The sequence below is a fragment of the Anopheles coustani genome, chromosome X, assembly GCF_943734705.1.
Source record: "Anopheles coustani chromosome X, idAnoCousDA_361_x.2, whole genome shotgun sequence".
NCBI lineage: Eukaryota > Metazoa > Arthropoda > Insecta > Diptera > Culicidae > Anopheles > Anopheles coustani.
The window spans coordinates 2,007,655-2,023,855 of record NC_071290.1 but is presented as its reverse complement, the minus strand read 5'-3'; the positions used below and the strand labels follow the sequence as shown (position 1 = coordinate 2,023,855).

The window sequence follows — 16,201 nt, the reverse complement described above, 5'->3', positions numbered from 1 at the left end:
GCGGAGCTGACGAACAACCGGGCTTCAGAGTGAAATACATCAAAACATGCTGGAAAACATTCTGACCCTGCGGCCCGGGGCGAAACGGCTCCATCTGTCCTTCACGTGTGACAGCATCCAAACTCGGACTGCCACCCCTCCGCCAATTGCTATCCTCAATTAAAGTACGACCATGTGTGTGTGTGTGTCGGTGTTCGCCATCCGTAGAAGAATAGTTTGACGGACGGGAAGCTCGCTAGCCCAAGCACGAGCTACTCTAAAAATCGGCTGCTGAAATAGGGCTGAAGGGAGGAAGAACTAGGTCACCGGAATTTTGGCTCCTGGAGCCTCAGGAAAGGCCTTAGAACTCGTGGAGATTGCACCAAAAGAAAGCCAAACAGCTTGCGTTGGAATGCGTTCTTCCGAGCCACAAACGGAGGCGAGATGGCGACATTCTTTTCCCTTTCGGAGAGAAGCCACCACCAGATGGGCATTGCGTAATGTTCAGATGTGGCCATCACCCTGTAGGCTTCTGCGGACTCGAGCTGCCAGCGACATGTGTGACACATAACTTCACTTCTAAACACAAAACTTCTTCGCTACCAGGAACTGGAGCCAATTCCTATAGGTTTCCTTCTTTTTTTTTTTGGGGTGGAAGCGAACGTCATCTAGCAAAACACTCGTCGTCGTCGCCTGTCGAGCTAATCGCACCGAATCGGCCGTAAAGCAAACAAGCCAACCCGGTCGGTTAACCCTTCCTGGGGGTAGTAAATCTATTGCGTGCCTAGCTAAATTACGCCAGTAAAGCGAAATGCAACCCCATGCGTGACCTAAGTTTTAAGTGCGGCGTCTAGCGAGCGAAGCGTCGAAACGATCGAAATGCTCATTGCGCCCCGGCCGGCCGAACGACGATCTGGCACTTGGTGGCTGGAACAACACGTACCCGTTGTTGTCGTTGACGCTTTGCCTAAAACGGCCTGCCCCGGTTTATTAATAAGCCCAGGTCGTAAAATCAAGACCAAGATTTACAGCCGCCCCGGAAGCTGCAAGCCGCTTCAGCAGCAGGGCACGGGGCCGGTTTCGCAAAACTTATGTTGTTATTCTCCACTGTAACCGCAGAAAAAGAAAAGGGTTCGACACATTGGCACCATGGAGCCGTCACATTCGGATGCGTCGTCATATGCAATGCACTCGATCACCATTCGAACGGCCTTCGAGGCGACGACGACGTCGTCTGTTTGTGAATGAAACCCCCCCGGATGTGTGGCCGGTGCATCGACGATGTGCAAACTATTGTCGTAGAGGTAAAAATAGAATACAGAATCCGTCGCCGTAGGGTTTTAAATCATGACGGCAGAAAAGAATGCGGTGACGTATCGGTTCTCCAGAACTCCTCATCCAAGGCTGCCCCTTTACGTACGTGCGCAAAAACAAAAAAAGGGACCTTGTCCCTCTGTACTGCGTAGGGCAGTACCATGACCAATGGGCGACGTTCGTCACAGTAGAGCAGAGCAGAACTAGTGCACACATCTGCGAGCGTTTGCGAACCGATTTCCACTCGGATAAGGCATATTGCTGGAATGTTTTTGTTTTTGTTTTGCCGGTTGCTGGTATTTTTCCGCGTGCGTACGCAGATGGATTTAGAACATTCGAACCCTTCATTCAGCGCTCTTTTATTTCTAGCGCAAAGACAACCATCGGTCATGTCTGGCATATGGTTTGCAACAGCTTACTCTTCCCTTTTGTCTTCTGTGTCCAAGTCCTTGAGTTCACCCTTTGGATTTGTCTTGCTCTTTTGGGTTTGTTTGTTTGTCTTAATTCATTTGATCTTAGATATCGATTTGTTTTTTGTTATGCGCTGTGTTGTTAAAAGTATTTTGTCCATATCTGGTTTAATATGATTTTTTCTAGAGACCGAAGGGAAAGTGCTATCTGCAGATTGAACTGACGCACACTTGAAGCCGGGTCGTTGTTGGATTACTTCTTGCCTGCTTCGTGCCTGTTTGCCTTTGTGCAATCCGGCCTCGCCAATCGGTGGAATGCAAGAGATGCAAATGGAAGTGGCAATGTGCAACCAGAAGCAAGGCATGCCAACAAGAGCAGGCCAATCAAGCCGGGCAGCATCCGATGCAGTGTTGGCTAGTTAATGTCCTGGGGCCGGCCTGACGGATCGGGTCCGGCGCGATAATTGGGCGTCATTAAAAACCCATCAACGATTATGAATGAACACAACAATAAACAAACGGGGCGAGTGGCCCAAGCGGGCGCCGCTCGGCGAGATTCCCGACGCAAGTATGGGCTGCATCAAGGGTGCTTGCAGGATTTTTTGTCTTCTCTTCAACCTCCCACCCCCCCCCACGCACATCACGTCATATGCTCAAAGACACACGCACCTCCTGAGAGGCAGCTCGAGCGAATGCACTGTAATCGAAACGTGTGTATAGCTTCCACAAACAGCCTGTCGCCAGCCGGTGCACGTCAAGGGGTTTCGCGATTCGATCGATTTACAACTGCCCCTGTACCCGATCTCCATTAGGGGAGAGTGTTCCAATATGCTTCCCGATCAAAACAAACACGTCCAATCACGTTTTGAACGTGCACCGTTGATATATTCCCTTCGTCGTGCCTATATTTTAATAGCATATTCTTGGTGAAGTGCATATTACTAATCTTTCCCCCCTCGTATTTACTTCAACAGCGACGGCGGAGGTTGTTTACTGCCTCTCTAGCGGAATGCGGAAAACAGCGGTCCAATTCCGCAGAAGTTTGCACCGAGACCCCCCGCGATCCAGGTGTCCCCAACCCCCGATGCAGATTTTCCGAGAATAATCAATACACAACGCAAAATTCTGTTTCTAAGGCTGTTTCCTAAGGAACGGAACGAACAGAGACCGTTTCGGGACCACATATGCACGCTTCTCATATGGCGCAGGGTGACGTGCACCGAACCGGAGCTACGCTTCACCACCGAAATGGAACGAAATATTGCAATTGAGGGGGGGAGAGTGAGGTGACCGCTCGCATGTGATGCACGAAAGGATGTACCGGACCGGATCAAGTGCTTTTCTCTTTCCCTTTTCACTTTTTCCTCTCTGATTTCCCGCCCATCGAAGGATGGAAGAATTTCGATGTAAAAAAAAGCACACGAAAATCGGGTAGAAAAAATACCTTCGCACCCTTCTGGAAAGGGTGAGAGCCCAAAAAAAAACAAGGGGCAGCAAAGGGTCACCTACACCTGTTGCAACCTAATGGGCGTACCGTACCTGTTTGATGTAGCAGTCGTTCCCGCAGCTGGCGTCGATGTGCTCGGTGAAGCTGGTTTGGTTCTGATGTACGTTGTGTTTTGTTTTTGTTTTTTTTTTTTTTGGCGTAACGGATTGAATCATTGTACCGGAACCGGAAAAGAAAAAAGAGAAAAATGGGAAAATGAAATAAAACACTCGGCAATTTGCTACCCGTCATAAACAGCGACAACTTGTACTTGTGTTTAAGAAGTATTTAAAACAGTAAAAACAATTAAAAGGAAAACAAATAACTTGCTAATAGCCAGAAATTAAATGAAGAAAAGAAGTAAGAAAACCTCCTACTCTTTTTGGAGTTAAGATCAGTGTTTTGTGACATAGTGAGATCAGCTTATATCATCAGTTCGGCTGTTCTCAGCGTTACTGGACAAAACTATAATCTGAGCCTACTCATTTGATCATTTCAAAGCTATACTAATAAGTAGTATTACGTGCCTTCATTGACTTTTGTCTAGATTACAATTTTGACATATGTTAAGTTCTCGTTCAAGTCCAAACCAAAACGTCACCATTATGCGTATGGAAAACCTTGAGGATAGGGATATTCTTAACTCAACAAGTAGCCAAGAAACCGGCTCGATCTTAGACCCCTTGGGTTATGTGGTAGCAATGCACCTCATGATCCCGTCACGTTCCACACCAGTAATCTGCATACAAGACCCTACCCAGCTCCCTACAGCAGGTCAACCGGTATCAAATTCTGGAAGAAACAAACCTCAAGTGGCGCCTCAAGCCATCGCCATAAATCGTCGCCTCAAGCGTCCCTAGGGGGCCGATGTTCGGTTCACATAGGAATTCTCTCGTTTTCCCTTAGTGCCCTTCCTTTTTGGGCACACAGACCTTACTGGATACTGCACGTACTGCACGCAGGAGACGCTAAACCTGTCCCTTCACACAGTGGGAGTCCTTCGGGTTTCTGCGCCTCGCCAAATTGGTATCTGTTTGTTTGTGCCTAATGGCATAAATCCCCGAAAATGCCTTTCGCCACTGCCCGAAGGGCTACACCGTCAAGTGTTTGTTTATTTGTTCGTGTTTATGATGAGCGTGTCTCGTGTTGGTGCTGGTTGTAAACCAACCTAAAGTGGATGTAAAACGGTACAAATGAGCGGCAACGCGCTGAAGAACGCCGGGATCTCCGTTGTCGTCCGGCCGGGAAGCTCGGCGAAATGTGTCAATAAAGATGCGGGTGAGTGTAGGCCAAATACTTAAACCGAAAAACATGGATATCGACCATGCATGTACAACCGCAAGCTCATGCAGAGGTTATTCCCGTTTTTTATTTCTTTAACATCAAGTTGCCTCAGGTCCTGATGTCAAAATACTCGCCATCAAAGATGGGGTGGTAGGATTTTCCGGAGATTTCTCGCCGATTGTAATATTTTAACCTGAACTTGGTGATCGTTTGGGAACCAAAACCAAAAAATCGAGGATCCGCGACGGTTTTTGTACGAAGCAACATTTCGACCCAAAATTGGGTTGATTTTGTTTACCTCTTCTCCGGTTTGTTTACTTCCTAAGGACTGTCAAATGCCACAAGCGGTAGCCAGGACAGAAGTCCCTTTTTCGGGGTTTTCAAAATTAACCCAATCGAAGGCAGTAAGTCACAACGAGACACAAACAAACAAACAAACAAACAAACAAAAGGCGGTACTGGAAGAGAGACGACCGATGCCAAATGAAAAACAACAAACGGCAAAGCGGACGAGCGCGGGCAGCAGCGGCGTCTAATTGACAGCAGTCAGAGCCGGTACTTGCATCTCCAGGCCGGCGCTGGAGCTTGTCCACTTGTTCGCGACCTCCATAAAGTGCTGGTTGCCGTTTGGCCGTTTGCCAAACAACCACCGAGGGGAAGAGAGAGAGACATGTACCATTCATTACACACCGGAAACGGGGCAGGGCTTCCGGAGATAATGTTCCCATCCTTTCGCTCATCTTTTTGTTTCCCTGCCCTCCCCTCCCCCCCGCACGTTTCCTTCGCCATTCATTCGCTCGCTCGGTCAGTTGTCGGGTATTTTTTTTCCTGCGGTTTTTCCTCCCCCATTTTTCCTCACCCCCACCCCCATTTGCTCGGATGCACATCTCCGAGCGCGAGTCATTAATTCAAATTGAGGAAACTCATGCCTCTCGGGAGGTTCCGCGTGCCCAAGGTTGGTTGGTTGATGGGACCGAGGGGCAGATCCGTGAGAAGACGGTTGAAAGGATTCGAAACCGGACCTGATCGGATGATGGGTATAAAAGGATATTAATGCAAAGGGACAACGTGAGATCAGCTAGCCCCGAAAGGCGCTTCGCCTGCGATCCTGACCCGATTCCGGGTCCAGTCCCGACATAATAAAACAAAAAAAAAAGAACCACCTCGAAAACCCCGGACGAAGGCGAAACGAAGCCACACAAGCGTGCGGGGAGAAGGCAACCAAACACGAAAGCAAAACGGATAAGTTAAACAACCGTGCCGCACGATTTTGTGGCTGTTGTGGGGCTTGGCACTGTCGCTTTTGGCTTCACGCATCCCGTTTGGGCTTAATTTATGATGATTGTATCGGGGTTGACGTTTTTACGCGAGGTTCCCAGGCGCGAGCCGGCCGAAAATCCTGGCCCGGGACCCGGATTCCCCGAAAAACCGGATGGCTCGGATTAAGCAGGAAGCTTGACCGCCAGGGAGAGGGAATGAGAGGTAGAGGGCGAGAGATCTTGAAAATTAAAATCAACTTTTGACAGACATAAAACAAAAACCGGCGTTATTGACAAGCATGATTGACTGGAGAAGTATTGATGCGCAATCGAAAAACGTAATGCGTAAAAACCAAACAACGAACTAGTAAAAACATAACCAAAGACGATAAGTCGTTTAAAATACTTCTAGAGCAAATATAAAACATTTAAGTCAAATAAGCGCAAACAGACGAAGAACAAAGTGGAAAAGTACAGCCACCGATGAGAGCGTCTAGTGCTAAATCAATGGATTCAAATGTTACAACTGCAAACTGCTGCATAGCGTAAGGCGGGGTAAAGTTTGTAACTAATTATTGGATTCAAAACAAATCGACCGAACGTGAAGAGTGTAGTGGGATGGAAACAAAAACAAATACTGCATATATTTTACACAAAATCGTGTTAATCTAATAATTACATTAGCATTTCCCGCCCTGATCTCCTGATAATAAATCAGCGTAGGTAGAACATGGAACGCAATGACATGTTTAACCTTAAGCGCTTTTCTGATGCCAAATTTGTTTTGCATTCTTTAACTGTTTGTTTATTGTTTATCTATTGCTTTTTATTTTGCAATCTTTTGCTCAAAGTCTTCTATTCCTTCACATGTTTCACTGACAAGTTGTATTTGTATTTCAAGTTTCACAATCCAACTATACGCCAACTTGCTCTAATACATTTTTTTCCAGTGCCAGCTCTTGCCTTAAGCATGCACCGCAAAAAAAAAACCAGCCAACCGTATATGTCACCCTCTCTGCACCCCCAATCCTCCAACCCCATCCCTTCCCGGCCCCTAGAAGGACGGTTGGCGATTGTGTGCTGCGCCCATGTGTGATAAATTCTAATTGAGGCCCTAAAGTAAATCTTCCGGTCGGGGCAGGACGCCACCGGCGGCAACCGATGAGCAACTGGGTGTCGGGGTCACTTGTGCAGCGAAATGGCATATACATACGTACATGCGCCAAACGTCACCCTAGTTCGGTCTGTTTTTCCACCCATTTTTTTGTTTTTGTTTCGTTTGCGATGTGCTGTACTGTGCGTAATTTCCGAGCGGTTCAGCTGATGGCTTCTCCCCCGAAAGCCTCGAGCAAATAATTCAAGGTTGCAGTGAGGCGAATGCACCGCGAGCTGATGACAACACTGCAAACCGCGCAACGGATCGATCCTAATAAATCTTCCCGCTTGCAAATGAGATCGCGGGATGGCGAAGAGATGGGCCGAAGAAAAAGGCGTAAGCCGCACGACTGACCCGTATCTTTGCCGGGGCGGACTACACGGCACGAGCCTCAACCGCGAGAAAAACGTGAACCGTGTGACGCGGAGAGGAAAGGGGGAATTCCTTCAAGGCAGAAGAAAATCTTGTGCGAAAATGCGCGTGACGTTCCGCGACACGGCCGATCGGACGCAGATTGTTGCGAATTTTTTCGTTTTCGGGTCATTTCTCCTCCTACTTTCTTCGGCCGTTGTTTGCTGGTGGTTGTTTTGGCATTCCCTCGGCAACAATTAGCGAGCGGCGTGCAAGAAACTTTGCAGGAACAAACCGCGGAGGCCCTTCTTCTAGGCGCGGGTCGCGTCCTAGCAGTAACTTTAAAGCGATGCTTTATGAGTTCTTTTTCGCGGTTGAGGTGTATTTAACTGTTAGGAGTTTGAGTTGTTTTATTGCCGTGAGTGTGTGTGTGTTTTTTTACATTTCTTTTTCGCGGCCTTTTCTTCGCAACAATTCTTTCCCCTGTGTTCCGCCGAATGTGCTTCCGTACTGCCCATTATCTCATTATTTATAGATTTAAACATTAAAATAAAACTCGCGTAAAGAATGACCGCATCAGGATGGGATACAATGACCTGCATAAAGGGGAATGTGGGTGGGGGGAAGGTCGCATAAAATGGTATGACAAATTGTTAGCAAACAGCAAACGTTAAATCGGACCGAGCCTCCGCACATATCGCCACGAACTCGGGAACTCACCGAACGACGAGCTGTCAAATTGCGATGACCGTAGGTATCTTTCGTACAAATAACTTGAACTCAGCATCAGTTCTTTTTTCGTTAATTGTGAACCGAAAAACCATACACCATTGCATTTGCGTAGCTACTGTTGAAAAATGAAATCCAAACTGGCCAAATGTCACAAACCGTCGCACGGGGAAGTAAACAACGAATGCTGGTCGCTGGTTGCGGGATGTTCGGAAAGAGTGGAATGGAAGTGAGATAAGAAAACCTGGCCCGTGCCAAAATACACATCGCTCCCCGCTCCCTCCCTCCGGCTGGTCGTGGCCAGGAAAAGCCGGCCGTAAGCAGCCGGATGACAAGTGGACCTGCGACTCTGCAATGCAACGATGCGCGGAGGGTGAAGTGTATTTATAGACGCTGCAGATCGTCGCATTCTAGGACTTCGGATATTCGAACTGTGATAATGCGAACGGAAGCCTTCGGAAGCATTGAACAAGAGCAATGCTAAAATTTGGTGCTAAAGAAAGCACGCTGTTCGATGTTGTAACAGAAATGAGCGCATGTTCCTGTGCGGAGAGAATGCGATGTGGAACAAAATAATAAAAACACTCTACCGGATGACACTGTCTCCGTGTCGTAGTCCTACTGTTTACCGTTTAGCTAACTCTTTCTCCCTGGAAGGGGAAGTACTAACTCAACAACAGCCTTCTGGTATAGCACAATATCTTGCAGTCAAATGTCAAACTCAGACTTGGCGTCCCAGATAAAGTTAGGCTCCATCGACAAGGGGGGCGGATCTCTGTCTCTTTGTCTAGAGTCGTATGATATCAACCGAACATTTCATTGAACACAGTCGCCTGGCTTCGACACTTCCATCAGATAGAATGATATTATGATTAGAATGTAAACAAACCGTGTGATGACTAGAGGAGACTCATCTCCAACTTTCTGAATTTGGTTTCCCTCCCAGCTCGTGTCGTAAAGTCTTCCGGTATGTATGGCACACTGCCTAGGAGTCAAGTGTCTCCATCCGTGAGAAGAAATTTGAGACTCTCGACATTTTTGGAACTCACCAAAATTAAGCATCCCGAAATTAATCAATGGATAAGGGGTTTCAATGGATAAGGGGGCTATCAAGACACATAGTTCTGCCTCTAGTTCTAGAGTAGCATATGACCATATCCTTGTAAGACTACCCGTCGTTTGCTGGCTTCAACGTTTCCGGCCGGAAGGCGAAATGCTGGAATAGACTGCACACAAACGGTCACAGTAAGAGCTGGAACCTAGTGATGCCTCCTTATGCGTGGCCTAGGCAGCAATCTCGCATCGCCTTCTCAGCCCCCCCAATACACTTCATCCAGCTCGTAAATCCAAACTGGACAACTGTGGCAGAATGCGATTCATTCAAATGCAACTGGCAGCATATGTGCAACCCTGGAATGGTTTGGTTCGCATTCGCGCGCCCCATCCCCCCTCCCTCCCCGGGGACAACCTCTCGTTCCTTCCCCTCCGGATCGCCAAAGTCTCAACAATCGCTAGAGTCTAGCGATGGCAGTGTATGCGTACGGCGCGCCACTTGCTGGCAAACAGCGTTTGATTGAGATTTCCGTGAACTCAATTTGCAGCTTCTTCTCCTCTAGTTTTGCCAACAACCGCGAACAACGGACCCAACAACTGACTAATCTCCAGCGCAATCCATGGTCTCCGCACCAACCCTCCCCCCCGCACGCCCCCAGCCCTTTTCCTTCCGCTCTATTCTTTCTAAACCCCTGCCCAAATCATCCGCTAGTGACGAAATAAAAAAGAACCCGGTGGATTATGTCGCATATTCGCTCCAGCGCTCATCCGATTCGTCATCCGGTGCTACTGTTTGCGTGTGTCGTGTCGAGACCACAGGTATGTAGGTGGAGAGCACTGTAAGTGTTCCATCGATCTACGCGGATAGATAGAGATTGACCATGTGCAACTTTTGTGCCACCCCTGGAGCCAACGGGAAGCCTGTAAAACGCATTTCCGACTCATCATACCCCGGTGCCGCTGCCAGCAAACGTTCTACGTGATTCCAACGTACACATACATACCCATTCGCTATGCTGGCGAAACACCAATCGCATTAGAATAACAATTCCATTCATTCATTCTGCACCACAATCAAAGCATTTGAACGTACGTACACACTTGACGTATGTATGCGGATTTGAAAAAAAATATGTACACGTCAACGTAATGGCCGCCGTTCTATGAGAGGCTTAATCCTTATTCTGAATCAATACCCGGAAGATTGGGCTATCGGAAGCAACAAGCAGGCATATCTCAAAGAGGATAGGATGCTTCTCAGGGCAACAGCTACGTAACATCTGTCGCCATAGACCATTTTAATCTAAGTAGCCTAGTCCACTCAGTAGCTCGACTCCACCAGCTGATAGGTGAACTGGCTGGATGGGCTGGAGGTGAAAGACGACGACGACCCACATTTCATAATCCTTCCATCGCACGCGGCACGCGAGTATGCATGTTGACACTTTGCTTCGCTGATCGCCAGTCATCCGTCCCCTAACCGGCCAGCCTCCCAGTCCACGACAAGAATTATCACAGCAATCTCCCGGGGTCGCTTTGATAACTGCCTAACGGCTGAAGAATACACCGCAGTCGGTAGTCTACGGCAGCACCGGTGACGTTTTGACATCAGGGATGGCGTTGGGGGTATGGTACACAGCCATGGCTACCCACATCACCAGTACCACAACAAAACCCAGCGCCCCTCATGTCGACTCTTCCCGGTAGGAGTATCTGTTAAAAATCACGCGGATGAACTCCTGTGGCATGAGGCGTACGGAGCAGGGGCCTCCGGCCGAAATCAGGGTGTTCCTTTAGCTTGACTTGACTTGACAACTTGAAGGGGTTCCACGGGGTCATCGCTAGTAAGCGATAGGGGTTACTTCTTCTCAATACCCGTTTTCTGCAGCTTTTGATGTTTATGTTGCCGTTAGTGTATGGCTGTTGTTGTTTTTGTTGTTGTCGATGTGATTGTCTTCTTCGCCTCTTCTTCTGCTTCTCATGCATCTTCCTCGAGCCCAATGTCGAGCATTGTGCAAGCAGGCGGTGCGTCGATAAGGCGTCCACGCCACAGCGAACTAAGTAGCCAATTACGAACGGTGTTCATATCAATGCCAATGGGACGTGCATAATGAACCAACAACATCCAGGCCTGATCGTAAGTATCGGCAACAACCGAAAAAGGGAAGCGATTGGGCCTGTACTGGGTAGGGCGAGCGATCTGGTGATGATGCCGGGAGATGCGAGGACCCTGAGGAAGTGGTGCGGCAGAGGGACGGTGCTGGAAATTTCGGGGGTTTGTTATATTTTTTAAAGAGTAGCTCTCCGTGGCGGTGGGGCGTGCTGGGCGATTTCGGGCCGCGGTGTACCTAGCTGATAGCCTGCGGAATAGATCCTGCGTGGTTATCTAGGCAGACGCCAATTGTTCCGTCGCAATCTAGCGCCGTGGATTTGAAGCCTATGTTGATACTCGCACCGATCGAGGGCCCAGGAATTGTGGCGTTAAAATACCACCAGCATAGATTCGGTGTAGCACATGCAAGACATTATAAACACGGAACCCCTGGAACCTCGCAGGAACCTGTGGAACAACGTACCGAACTCGGTCTTCAGTCCCAACTCGGGAACTGGGATTTCACACAGAAATTACTCCACCATTGGCCATGCAGTACCGAAAACGAAACTCATGCGCAACCGAATTAAAAATCCACCGACCGACATGAACCTGCACCGGGACGCTTGATGGCGTGCGTGTATGTCACGACCGGGCGCTGTCATTCGGCGGACTTGCCCCTTCGGAAAGTGAAATAATAATAACGGTGAAGGGAACCGCAGAATAACGAAAAAAAAAGTCCAATGATTAAATAACTGCCGGATGTAGGTTTCCTGCTTTGGGGACCAATTCCTACCACCACCACCATCACCACTGCCGCACAAACTCTCCGTACCTCCTCCCATCCCTTCCCCACTTCCCTAGTCCTGCCGCCATGTCACCTCCACCGCCCCCGCTTTTGCCGCATAATCAGAATCCCAATTGGGCATTAGTAGTTCCGCGATCCTCTCGCGCCGTGCGTGCATGGGCGTGCGAGAGGGTGTGTGTGTGTGTGTGTGTGTGTGCAGGCAGAACAACCCAGGCTAAACAATTGACCATTGACGAGCTCAGAGGCACGCAAAGTGCGGTGCGTTGTTGCTTCTTCTTTTTTTTTTACTCCAACTCCAGCTCAAAACGGCAAATTACTCCGCCGCGAAACTGGACTCTGCGTGGTGTGCAAGATGGCGGCCGGTGCGGGACACAGCCGCAGGGGGGAAGGGGGGGGATTCGAACAAAAAAGTGCATCGGGCAACCTGGCCTGCGCTTCGATTACGCTGCCCTAGATTGTTGCCAACCGACTCTACCAATGTCAACGATCAATTGAGGCCATCGCTGCATGCAAAATAGTATCCTGGTACTGGCCTCATAACTCCGCACTCCGGTGACATTCACGCCACGATTCCTGATGGACGATACCGCTGGTAGAACCCAGAACCCAAACGGATATCGATCATATCGACCAGAATTCGGAACATCTGCAATGCTCTGCACCGACTCCATCCGCTTGATCTCTCCAGCGGCTAGCAAAATACTGCACCTGTTTATGCAAACGTGGTGCATGTTTACGCACTGCATCCGGCCCTGTACACCCGAACAGATGGTGGCGAAAGAATTGATCTTTGATGCGATACTGGAGAAAACATTGCATATCAAAAGCCTTTGAGTCCACCACGTAGGTCTTTGCGAACGTAAGATAGAGCTGCTGGGCAGATGTGCGCATAGCGTGAAGCTTATCAAAACTCACGCAGCACGATTCGCCAACATCAATCGAGATTTTCAGATCAAAGCGTTTGAGGTTCGAGGCAGAACAACAAAAAAACGATAACCAAACTTAAGCGTACGCGTTGCAGGCACTTCAAAGGCTTCATAATGGTCGCCCAGGAGTTGGTGATTTGGTCTGTGTCTTGTGTCGGACAGAGGAACAGAAGAAGCAGAGTTCCTATGGCGACTATCACCGTGTAAGGCACACCACCGTATTTCCGAAGTGTGTTTTGTTGTTGTTTGCTCGTGTTTCGTCGATCGAAGCTGATGTCTATCAGCGCTAGGTGAATCAACGACACACTGGCACGATGTTCCCGTGACGATCGGTTGAAAATGGAGTCGTCGGTTGAAACATCGGTACGTGGAACCGGCGGTCCCAGGCGTGTTTGCTACTTCTTTTTATCAACTGACACCCGATCCTGGCTCCACTATCAGCAGCAGCCCCTATATATAGGGATGGACACTTAAAACCTTCGCTGCGTCAAAACGAAGCGTCCCTTTGACGCCCCCCCTCTCCCTCCGCCGGGCTATAGTCCCTCCAGGTCCCGGAACACAGGCTGTGATCCCTAAGGCTCACGAGACTTCGCTCACTGCTCTCCGTATCGATAATCCGCCCGATGTGGTGGGCTGTTGCTTTTTATTCCATATTCCTCCGCTGCCAGCGCACCACTATCTCCTATCAGGCTCAGCTCTCAAGTCAAATCAAGCGTTCCGGAACGGCCGAACGATTTTGCTGCTTCGCGATCAGGACTCTTACTACTGACGTGTCGACTTGACTCGAACCTCCCGATCGCTGGGTCGCCTTGGAGGTACGGAGGAAGATGACCACCGTCACTCAGCCTTTAACTTCCGCGTAAGGTCAATGGTCATATAGCATTGCGGTGGGACACGGCCGGTCCGTAAATCCAGGGTGACAACCGGGGGAAGAACACAATCTAATTCTGATCGGAGTTCATTCCGTTCGTAGCTGTCTTTTCTTCCTTCGATGGATGTTATTTTAACACCAGAAGTCACAGCGACAAACACATGTCCACACAGTACACATGTTCGATCGAATCCCGCCGAATCCCGCCGATCGCCCGGGACGATAAGACGCAGAAGGAAATATGATCGGGAGGTCTTCTTCTTGCAAGGGCAAACCCGGGTTTATAAACTCATATGCAAACAAAGACGTTGGTTCGGTTTTTTGAGTTTGATATGTTTTTTCGCTTGAAACCCTCGTGCCCTCGCGCATGATTTGGAGCCTCTTGCTCGGCTTTGATTGGAATTGATATGTATTTTATTTTATTTCATTTTATTTCGCTCCGTGTTGTTACCTTCCCCGCACCCCATCGCGACTAGCATCATATATACGCCTGCTCATATGAGCGCAGGCCTACGCTTCTGCTCCCTTTTTGGTGCTCGCCAGTTGTTTTGGTGCACGTTGTTTATTATTATTATTATTATTATTATTTGTTTTTTTTCCACACGCCTTCCCAACACTGATTACTATATGTCCGCCGTGCTGCCCATCGTGATTACACACACGGTGCCGGTTTCTAAAGCATAGGCCCACAGCTCAGCATCAGCTTCCAGGCCATCCCACTATCTAATCGAGACTGATTTGGGCTGTCGCGGATGAAACTACCCTCCGCGCCGGACCCTCCCTACCCCCGGGATCATGGGGGATGAGAAAGTGTTTTTTTTACACTTTCCGTGAGCATCCCTGCGCTGTCTGTATGTGAGAGTGCGTGCGGTTTTCTTTTTGTTTTTGTTCTAATATTCATTTCCTACTTCGCTGCCCACTTGGCTGTTGTAGCTAAATGCTCCGAGTCATTGGTTTATTTCATTTGGAAATATGTTTTCCATGTTTTATACCATTTTCGGTTTTTTTCTGTTATTTTTTGTTTGTTTTTCCACGCCCTATCGCTTTGAAATTATTTGACATTTGTTCGTTAGCTAAACGAGTAAATGTACGAGTTTTCAAGCTACCCTTCGTTTCTCGTGAGTTTTTATTTTCCAAAATATCGATTACCCGACTTGCTGGCAACTTGATGTGTCCCCAAGCCCCATCGAGTCGTTTGTTTTATCTTTTCCTTCCCCCCCCCCCCGAAGTTTGTTTTCTTCCTTGACAAAGTTTTTTTTTACGTTAGTTGTACATGCCACGAGTTTTCCTTCCTCTGGAGCAGTCCCTTAGACTTTCACTGGTGACATCATTCCTCCACATGTACGTTACGGTAAAGAAACACTTGTTTCGATCCGGTATTTGCATATGCAACGCGCCAAACGTTCGTAAACAACGAGGAACAATGGAGCATTTGACTAGTAAACCACATGTCCTAATTAAATATCCTCTTACACGATCTGTTTGCCTAGTTTAACTGCGTACAGGGAATGTTTAATGAATATTTTTGGAAGAAAGTTAAAATTTAAACTTTGTGTAGCACGTGGGAAACAAGAAAAAGGGCTGCAAAGGGCTCATAATTGGTTTAATTAATTCAAAATTAAATTAAAATGAGCTTTCGACTCACTTTTTGTGGGGAGAAAAAGGCGGTCGGCAAGAATAGAACACTCGTACAGCCACTCTAATGTCGGTGTATGGAAACCGGTGCTCACTCCTCTATCGTCCTATGCTAAATCACGGCATTTCATGCGGTTTCATTAGCATGAATGTGCGTGTGTCGAAGCGGAATGGGAGCATACCATTGTCATCGTGCAAAAGCAAAAATGTGACGCTGGACAATGGCGAGACAGCGAAAAAAAAACACGGGGAAGCTGGGACTTTGGCGCGGACCTTGTCATGTTTGGCCGCCATTGAATATACAACGAAACATCAAACATGCATGACGATGGAGGGAAACTAACGTCCGCCCAACTGACGGCTGTCAGTGAGCGGAAAAGTTCTCCACAATATACGATCGGTCAGCAAGTTTCATCATACGTGCTTTTCCTACAGCAATCCGGAAGCTGAGACTATACGTTAAAATTATTTTATTGGAAGTAGAAAACCAAGCGTTATCATCTACCTTCTTAAAAAGGGAAACCCAAATCAAACGTGTTGTATTTTAAGTCCATGTAACGATCACAGCATCCAGAGGATTTGTTTACAGAAACTCCAGTTAATTCAACTACGTCCACCACCCGACTTTTGTAGGATGACATTCGGTTAGAAAATGATCAGAAATGGAATGAAATTCTAGCGAGCGGCCCTGCCTGCTGACACATTGAATCCAGGCCACATGTAACAATGGTCCGCGAGATGCGTATTACAACACATCACCGACACAACACACACGCGCTGGTTTCAACGTTAATGATGGTTGAAAAAACGGTCATCCGTACGCCACCACAAAAGGGGTTAGAGATTAT

At 48.2% G+C, this 16,201-nt stretch overlaps 2 protein-coding genes across 2 annotated transcripts in view; both read right to left on the bottom strand.

The window, feature by feature from the left end:
- Positions 1-16,201, bottom strand: part of LOC131268813 (protein sevenless) — a 29,820-nt gene that overhangs the window by 11,300 nt on the left and 2,319 nt on the right. Inside the window, exon 2 of the mRNA XM_058271093.1 lies at positions 3,243-3,305. Within this exon, the coding sequence (XP_058127076.1) occupies positions 3,243-3,305 (63 nt within the window). The remainder of the gene's footprint in view (positions 1-3,242; positions 3,306-16,201) is intronic.
- Positions 10,817-16,201, bottom strand: part of LOC131269468 (uncharacterized) — a 47,823-nt gene continuing 42,438 nt past the window's right edge. Inside the window, exon 5 of the transcript XR_009179008.1 lies at positions 10,817-10,828. The gene's annotated coding sequence lies outside the window, so the exon portion shown is untranslated. The remainder of the gene's footprint in view (positions 10,829-16,201) is intronic.